Below are 9,378 nucleotides of genomic sequence, written 5' to 3'. Positions count from 1 at the left end.
CGCCGGCCAACGGGGGAAGGTTGTCGCCTCCGTCCTCGCTCGCCTACGGCTTCACCCTGTCTTTCGAGGGACCTGCCGGACTGCCTGGCTCCTCGCCACTTCAACAGCTCGACTCATGGATCTCCACATTCGCATCGACGCACCTGGGCCTCGGTTGTTGCCCCTCCGGCTGCGGCGAATCCCAGCGAGTCTGTTGTTGCTGATTTGGGATTGCTCGAGCCTCTCCTTGCTACTCAGATGGAAGTGTTGCGCTCCGAGATGCAGGCTTTGACCGTCTCACATTTGGAGGAGGTGGTCCGACCCCTTGATGACATGATGACTGCTTTGGAGGGGTGGACGACTCTACTCCGGGTATACTTTGGAGCGAATGGAGGTTGTTGTTGGCCAGCTGGGCCACAGTCGTGTGAGATGCATGCTGCAGGTTCTGTTGGGAATGTTGCTGGTGTTGAGGATTTCATCGAGAGTGATGTGGCTAGTTGCTCGTCTGAGGTCCTAGCTTCTGTTGCACACCTTAGGGATGCGACCCCTATTCTTGTCTCGTCTCTGCCCATGGAGGAGAAAGCTGAGGCCGGTGGGACTGTGGCATGCGTGGAGGCTACTCTTTGCAGGATCCCGGCTGTGCCTCTTATGTCCCGTTGCTCGAGCTCCAGGTTGGTTCTGCGGATGGGAAGGAAGCATGCCTGTATGGATGTTTCTCCCCTCGTGCCGCTCTCTGTACGTCGCCACTACCTGTCATGCCAAGTGATTTTGGGAGTGAGGTCGTCATCGAGGGCGTGACTCCGGTGCTACAATGTATGCCTGAGTTGCAGGTGTTAAGTGTGGAACCATCTTCGCCTATATCAATGGTGCTCTCGAAGGTGGGCTCTCTTGGAGCGATGACGATTGCCTCTCCGCCCTCTCCGCCTCCGTTGGAGCCTAGTCAACCGGAGTATGCATATGTGGAGGGTGATGGTCCAGTCACTACTAACAGGCGATCGCTTGAACCCTTTGGAGGTGTGGTCCCTATGGCTGATAAAATTGTTGTGGCCGGAGTGTTGGTGCCTAATCCTGGTGTCCTTTTAGCCACCAAGATTTGTGAATTCCTCGCCAATCTGGACTCTGAAAATTCTGGAAAGACGATTGGATGCCTCTTAGAGGAAAAAGCTTTGAGGGAGAAGCACAAGAAGGGTGGCGCTAACTCTAGATCTGGCATCCTCAAAGAGAAATCTTGTAGGAGCAAAAGCAAGAAGGATAGCGCTAGAGGGGAGGCGCAAATGGTTCCATGATGGATGGCTCTCAGCTTTCTGAGTTGCAGATGTGTGCTCGGGCATGGGTGTGGTTTTTGTCGAGTTGCATTGTGTCGATTGGTTTTCTTTTGTAGTACAGAGACCCATATGTTGCGGGTTGCAGTAGTAGTGTGTTGGGTGCTTCGGTCCCGTGGCTCCATGATTTGGGAGTAGTTCACATGTAGATGTGGTCGTGCTTTTGAGCATGGTTGTGATGGTTTTCGCCCGGTTTTCCACAAATTAAGTGGGCAACTCTCTTCTTCTTAATTAATGGATGAGGCAAAACGTTTGCCTCCGTTTAAAAAAAAAATCCTGAACTGTTTTCGTTGTTGAATTTCTCGCATCGAGATCTTCGAGAGTACATCCCTGTTAATAGGTTTTGGTGAACTTTTTTTATCCTTTATTGAGATGTTAATAGGTTTTGGTGAACTTTTTTTACTCCCGTGCCTCCACTAGAAGCAAATATGCACCTCTCACAGAAGTAAAAAAAAATCATGTTTTTTCCTTTCCGAGAGCCACAATTGTTCGTCTCGCGGAAAAAGGTATGTGCTTCCAGAAGAAGCAAAATATGTGCCTCTCACAAAAGAAAAGAAAATGCATTTTTTCATGCGATTTTTTTTCCAGATTTTTATTGAGTCAAAACCTAGGGAAAACTAGGAAAAAAACCCAGAAAAATTCATTTAAAATCTGAAAATTCGTAAAAAAATCCGGGAATGCTCAGCACGCTGACACGTGGTGGCGACGGCTGAGAGCGTGCTCTTGGCCCACCCAAAATAACCCTTGCAGGAGCCTTGCAAGGAGTAAAAAATCCAGAAAGGAAAAAAAACCCAGAAAAATTCATTTAAAATCTGAAAATTCGTAAAAAATCCGGGAATGCTCAGCACGCTGACACGTGGTGGCGACGGCTGAGAGCGTGCTCTTGGCCCACCCAAAATAACCCTTGCAGGAGCCTTGCAAGGAGTACTCGTTCTTTAGCTGCTCACAGGACAGTTCATAGAATAGCTGCAAACCCATACGTTCATTTTTCTAGACTTTGATAAAACGACACACATTTCACGCTTTTCTTTGCCTTTAAATGCCATGTCACAAACTGAATCCACCTCTCTATTTTTAGGTTTGGGCCCACCTGTCATTCTACTTTGGACAGATTTGCCCTCCGTTCTTTTTATCTACGCTATGCTTGCTCTCATCTGGTTCGGTAAGCTCGACCAGATACACATGCGCGAAAGGCAGAAATGCCAGCGACCTCGGCAGTCAGATTTGCTTCACAACACGACATGCTTTGGCAGACAAATCTGCCCTTGATACAGAAGTAAATATTCTTTGTGATGCAGCCAAGTTTACTGATGATGATCCAACTGGAATACATACATATTTCCAAGAAATTTAGCAGCGAAATCTAGAAAATGTCACCGAATATAGGGTATAATAAGGACCAAATAATTCCTTGATGCCAGCATCACGAACAAGTCGGTGTGAGAAAACAGAATGCTGGATGGCAGCAGGTAAAGCCATGTACTCATGTCTATGTCACTGAACTGGATGCTGTTGCAAGTCCCATAGCAACTAAGTTACCTTTTACCATCTTCTACAACCAAACAGAGATTAATTTTCGAAAAAAAAGGAAGTTCTATGATGCGAATGGATTTCTCGGTTCTTGAGATCATCCGGTCTATTGAAAATTCTCCTCTGGCCATCTTCTCCCGACTAAAAAGACCTGAGCACAGCTATATCGAACGCTAGTCTGCCTTTTTGCTCTGATGATCGGGATCTCCACCTTCTTCCTTCTCTTCAGCTTGCGCCTCGCTGAACTCCAGCAGCTGGCAATGTAAAACAGTCAGAAACAACAAGCCTCGCAGTTTTGACAGTGCATTATAGCTATGATATGCTCAGAAACAAGATGAAACAAAGAACATGGGACATGAGGAAACGAAAAAAATAATATCTGACAGAGGGGAACAAGCTTAATTACCGGTTTTACTTCCCCGTTCCATAGACAGTGCACAGCGACGAAGCCAATCACGCCAGGAACGATGTATAACAGAGCAGGCTGCGTATCATCAGAAACGAAAGGAAGAGAACAAAATAGGTAATAATAATCTAGAGACTAGAGGATATAGAGAACGACAAGATGAGAGGATATATTAATAGCAATAGACCTGACCTGCGCGGCCCGGAACCAGTTCATCACAACTATTGTTACTGTCAAACCCGCTGTGTATCCCAGAAACGCGCTGTTGAAGTAACCGCGGCTCTTGATCCCTCGCGAGATGTCGAAACGCAGGGCGAGCGCGACGAAGATGCCTGCAATCAGAATTATATAAATTTAGATGTACATTTATACGTTAAGAGGTTAGATGCTTATGGAAACATGGGAGGGCACTGCTTGTGTTTTCAGTATTGAATAATGGAGGACTGCTTAGGGAAAGTATTTGGTGCGTTGCATCAAAAACCTCTTTTTATTTTGGTTATACTGACAGATATGAGTCTAGGGATGAAAACGGTGCGGAAACGGATGAAACTGGGTGCTACCATATTTGTTTTCATATTTTTTTTGCAGAAGCGGAAACGAATACAGAAACCCGGAAACGAATACGAAAACAAATACTACCGGAAACAGACACGGAGCGAATACAGAGCCAACACGGAAACAAAACGTTTTGTTGACCAGAACTTAAAACCCCCTTGAATCATAGAGAAATATAGACAAAAAACAAACAAATTTATGGAATTTTTAACATGACTACAAAATAATATGGTTGTGATAGCAACATAGGATAGTATTGTAGTAGTACATGACAATTCTGTATAGGGTCTAGTTGAGCATGTGTGTGGTAGTAAAATTTGGTCATCGAATGACCATTCTTCTCATTCTACTCATTGTGTCATTGTGTGTTGTTCAGTAGTTAGGCTACAAAGCAGCCATAGGCCTATTGTAGAAACGGAAATTCCATATTTACGGAAACGGAAAGTTCCGTTTTCATGTCTGTTCCACCGGAAAACAATGTTCCGTTTTTATTTCTGTTTCCGCATAAAAATATCATTTCCATTTCCGTTTTGCAAATTTTCATTTCCGTTTTCATATTTCCTCTCCATTTCCATTTTTCCTCTGAAAAAGTGGAAACTTTCCACTCCATTTTCATCCCTATATGAGTCTAATACATCGTTTCAGTAAAAACATTTTCACAAACCAAACTCATTCCTGGGAAATGAGGATGTATCAATTGTCTGAGCATCCATGTTAAACATTTGATTCAGTCTAGTTATTAGGATCTACAAAAAGCAAGAATCCACAGCATAAATCGTCATTATACAACATAGTAGTTTCAAGCTAAGTTTGGTTGTCTCCATCTGAGAAACACCACACCTCAGTTGGCATTTTCTGCGTGCAACTGGAAGTAGTCCAATCATAATTACTTTCTGCTGTTATTGCATACCTACAATCCTGATATCAGGCCTGGAGCATATATTGGTCGTATTTGCAGCGAACGACAAAGGAGTGAATGCACTAAGATAGCGAAAAATTAGTTTTATTTGCAATTGCTAATTGTAGTGAACAAGGAACCAGTCATGTGGTGGAATTACAACAGCCTAGCATGTCACCAAAGTCTGAACAGGTAATTGTTGCTTTTCTGTTTTCAAGCAAAATACATGATCTCCTATCCATAACAACAACAACAAACATCACTTATATCAACAACAATACTGTTGTTATGACAGTTTGGCTAGAAGTTCTCCATTTATCACTAGAACAGAGCTGTCATTTACAATGTGGCTGGAATTACTATTAAATCACAAACCGGAACAAATCCAGTATCACTGCAAATATCGCTAGAATATGAGACGAAACTAGCCAACAGGTTTATCACTTTATATTATTTTGAGTGAAACAGCAGGACTCTGCTGCGTATTTTTATTGATTTTAAATAAATAATACAAGGTCCAGGTAGCAAAACAGGTTTGTCACTAACCTGGTATTACGATATCACCAAGGCCAAGCATAGAGAACGGGCGTGCAGTATCTGCGGTGGGAAATAGAAGCTACACACAGAACGAGGAAAAAATATATGAACTAAAATGGAAAAAAAATGTTGGGGATAAAAGAGTGAATACACTGAGCGAAAACACTAACCTTTATTGGGGCATCAAATGATTTAGCAACACTGACCATAACTGGAGTGAAGAAAACCCAGAAGATGTCATAGAAAAAAAGTCCAGCCTGAAATTGATGAGGAAATGGAGCAGCCATTCACAAAACAATACTAAGGAATAATAAAAGAAGGATTCAGTGACAGTATATGGAACTGCAGCAACAGGACTGACGAAATGACTGAAACTAACATTTTTATAAGGCATGCACAAGCAAAAAAAGGAAAATCTGTGGATATCAGTAAAGTAGTAAACAAGTTGAACTTTCCAAATTATCCAATCCATTAGATAGTAGGATCACTGTTCAATACTACTTGCAAGAGGATGAGTGCAGCGCAGACTACATACTAGAAAAGGCAATCATGGATAGTTAGCCTGCCAATACCATACCAACAGTGGGAACCAATTTTTCTGAAGTACGGAACCAAAATCGAGAACAATCATTCAGAATATCACCACAGTAAAAGTAATTGACTGAAAGCCGATTCTATAATACAAACAAATCATGGAAATAAGGACAAGAACACTGCTATGCATTTAGTGAGCTGCTAGACAATTTGTTACGATGATAAGTGCAATCAAGAGATGCAAACTGCAGATCGTCAATATGGCCAGCAAGCACTGCATAACACTGCTTTTCTAGAAAGACGGCGAAAAGAAAGGCTAGCAAAAATTCTAGAATATCAGCTACTTCAAATTGTATCTACCCTACGTACATGTCATGCTATTTTTATCCAAATTATATATATTGTACATATATGTCATGCTCCACGAAGTAAAGATTATGATAGCAGAGAGGTGAGAAAGAGAAAGATATGTAGGTGGCTGAAATAATAAAAGAGGTTTACAAGAACAGCAGAAAATAGGAATACATAAGTTTCAGCTCGTTACAAACTTTGAGTGAACACATACCAAGAGAATACCACCAGTTTTGAACGATCCTAGTGATAGCATCTCAATTCCCTGCAAGGTAAGAACTAGAGTATTAAGGTTGAACAAGTAAAAAATAGAGAGGAAAATTATTCTAGCAAGGCATATTGACCTTAAAACTCTAGAAGTAAGGACACACCTGAATACAGAATGCAACTCCCAAAACATTGTTGGCCAGCCAATGCTTCTTCATGACATACCATACGCAAAAGAAAAATCCTGGGATTGAAGCAACAACTTGAGACTTGGTAAACTCCACCGAGAGCGCTGAAATATGAAGTTAACAAGCATAAATCATCATCAGAGTCAATCTTGTAAACTTTTAATATCATCAAGAAGGTGCATCTGTGTTGTGTTTGTCAGATATGGTAAGGCTGAATTTAATAAAAACTCAAGACAAGAGTCATATTATTACATACGAAGCAACAAAAGCAACACAGATCTTGCAGATGTACCGAGATTCCAGTACACCAAGAAAAATGGCACACTATATCAAATGAAACATTGTCACAAAAAATGTATGTTTACATGCCAATTGATTACCCCAGTTTTTTGCAGGGCAACTGAGCAATATCATGTTGCCAAAATAAAGTACAGGCAGTTTCGCTGTTCACCTCTAAAATGAACTACTGCTCTACAAAAGCATGAGTGCTGAATTTTATTGAACTCTGTTCAAGTTAGAGTACTCAATACGTCAGTATTTGGTCTCTTGGTTAGCACATTATTATTGTAAAGTATATATATGGCAACTTAGAAATACTAGAGATGAAAAAGAATATACAGTGCGTGAGGATAGCAGACTAGTAACATGAATTTTGCAGTATAATCTGGCATGAGCTTCAGGATATAGAGCACAAAGCAAGTGAGCATCAAACAAAATGAAGGCGGGAATCATACAGTGGAAATACGGAGCACGCCAAATGATGGCATTATCATTCCACCCTTCTGGAAGAACACGCTTTACGGAAGGAAGCAACGTTGCGCTGCATAAGGAAGTAGGGCAACACAAATGTCTGTAAGTTCACATTTACAGTCTTAAGTGTTTATATCTATGCGGAAAAGCTATTTGAAGAACAGTTGGAATTACCAGAGAGCGGCGATCCCAAGAACGAAAAAGTAGGCGGTGAGAACAGCATTGACCAGGTCCTTGGAGAGGAACTTGAACAGCAGGAACAGAGACAGAAGCATAGCACTCCCCACCAGAGGGTACCGCATCGCGTGCTCCTTGGACATCGTCTCCTGCATAAGAAGAAACGGAAAGAGGTAATAATAAGTTGAGCAGAGCAATATGCAAGAATTTAGTGTCAATCTAGGTTAGCAGCTCAACATTGAGAGAATAGATAGAGAGGGACATGTTGCTCACAGAGGGTGGAGTGGCCTTGACAGACCGGTAACAGCCCACATAGACGGTAAGACACGCTGTGAGTATCACATTCAGGTTCGGGTTCACGTTGATGACCAGCGGCGCCAAGCTCAAACCTGCACAATGTCATAAAACACATGAATGAGGACTGCAAATTAGCAAATCAGGCGACAGGCAGGTTGATAACTGAATTGTCAAGAAATTGAACACACCAGCAAGGGCCAAGTTCGCAGCACGCTCATGTGTCCTCATCGTCGCCGCACGGTCAAGAAGATCGGCCGGGAGCTTTTTGTGACCCCTTTATTGCCAAAAATAGTCCAGGTGCTTCAGTTCAGACAGAGTGCCCTGTTCCTGCTGGAAAAGAATGAGCAAGCACCGGTGAATCAGAAATTCAGAAGCGAAATTTCACCTTGGTAGCACACTAGGATGACTAGACTGCGCGCGCTACGCCTACCCAGCTAAGCTTCCTAACAAATTACAACGAAACAATCTCAGATCACAGTCGCCGGATGGTCCGACACTCGTGAACTAAAAATAGAAACCAAGAACGCGATTTCGGGCTTAGCAACGCCCACCGTGAAGCGACGGGGATGGAGATCGGCCGAGACCGATCTCCACGACGGCAGATCTGGGGGAACGGCCGGCCGGTAGACGGCGGAGGAGGGGTTCCGACGGCGCCGGCGTCACGGGGGTGAATCCGGGGGCGGACGGTTTGCTTCACGGGTGACTCGTGAGGAAGACAAGAGGGGAGCAAGCACGTTGTACTAGTACTACTACTACTAGTAGCCCCACCCCCGATTTGAGATGGTTTCCCACGTCGAATCCCAGCCGTTAGTTTCACGCAGCAAACCACCAACAAAAACCGTCCCCAAAATCCATCAACCACGACACATACTTGGTATAGGGATCTGAATTTCAAAGCGTTTAGGTAGAAAATCGATGCCGTAAAAGGGAAGGAGGATGTTAGAATGGACCAAGATCTCGGGTATTAGCGTACCTAGATGGGATGCATCTTCTGATATCCACCGCAAATATCAGTCTTGTTCGTGGAGCTTTGCGGATTGTTCAGTCTCCTTCCTAATGGTGTGTGATGTTATAGTCGGTTGATGTATCTTGTTTCTATCTCTATCTTTGTACTTAATTTTTTGCATTTTATTGGTATTTATCATGTAATAAATGCGAGCTTCTTTTCCATATGTGTGGTATCCATTTATTTATTTCCCGTATTTAAAATGGCCGGTCTCTCTTAGGCTGGTTGTAATGGGGAGTATCATATACTAGTAGCATGCATATGATACTAGTATATGATACTACATTCCTAATGCATAGTATCATATGTTGGTATCATAGAGGACTATATTTATTGCCATGCATGACACAAAGTAGCACATTATTTAATATGATATGATACTCAAGCCTCTCTTTCTTCAGTTAATTCTATGTCACCTCATCAAAATTGCTTAGTTGGCATGCATGATACTACCTATGATACTCCCATTACGGGCAGCCTTATCTTTTGAGTACTACCTATCTTCATATCTATTTATAAAAATTGGATAGCATTTATTGCGTAGTAATAAGTTTTCCCATAGATTTTTCCTTTGTACTTTACGAGTATAAATCAATTAACTGGAATCAAGGAAATTTGGGTTATACGTATGACGGTTTAGA

The 9,378-nt window shown here is 42.5% G+C and overlaps 1 protein-coding gene across 2 annotated transcripts; it reads right to left on the bottom strand.

Moving 5' to 3' along the window:
• Nucleotides 1-2,694: 2,694 nt before the first annotated feature.
• Nucleotides 2,695-8,466, bottom strand: LOC123131778 (signal peptide peptidase 1). Of its 2 annotated transcripts, none has more exons than XM_044551456.1 (12): nt 8,283-8,466; nt 7,920-8,058; nt 7,708-7,823; nt 7,432-7,583; nt 7,242-7,327; nt 6,484-6,611; nt 6,327-6,377; nt 5,398-5,484; nt 5,237-5,306; nt 3,430-3,569; nt 3,238-3,315; nt 2,695-3,085 (listed from the first exon to the last, which is right to left on the bottom strand). In XM_044551456.1, exons 2-12 carry the CDS (start codon nt 7,957-7,959, stop codon nt 3,005-3,007), a joined length of 1,029 nt encoding a protein of 342 aa, XP_044407391.1. In that variant the 5' UTR covers nt 7,960-8,058; nt 8,283-8,466; the 3' UTR covers nt 2,695-3,004. The 2 variants fall into 2 exon arrangements, with proteins under 2 accessions (XP_044407391.1, XP_044407390.1); XM_044551455.1 differs by having other exon boundaries at nt 7,920-8,061; nt 8,283-8,459.
• Between the last annotated feature and the right edge of the window lie 912 nt (nt 8,467-9,378).

This window comes from Triticum aestivum, chromosome 6A (assembly GCF_018294505.1).
Source record: "Triticum aestivum cultivar Chinese Spring chromosome 6A, IWGSC CS RefSeq v2.1, whole genome shotgun sequence".
Taxonomy (NCBI): domain Eukaryota; kingdom Viridiplantae; phylum Streptophyta; class Magnoliopsida; order Poales; family Poaceae; genus Triticum; species Triticum aestivum.
Note: the sequence above shows the minus strand (reverse complement) of the source record. Positions and strands in the feature narration are given on the sequence as shown.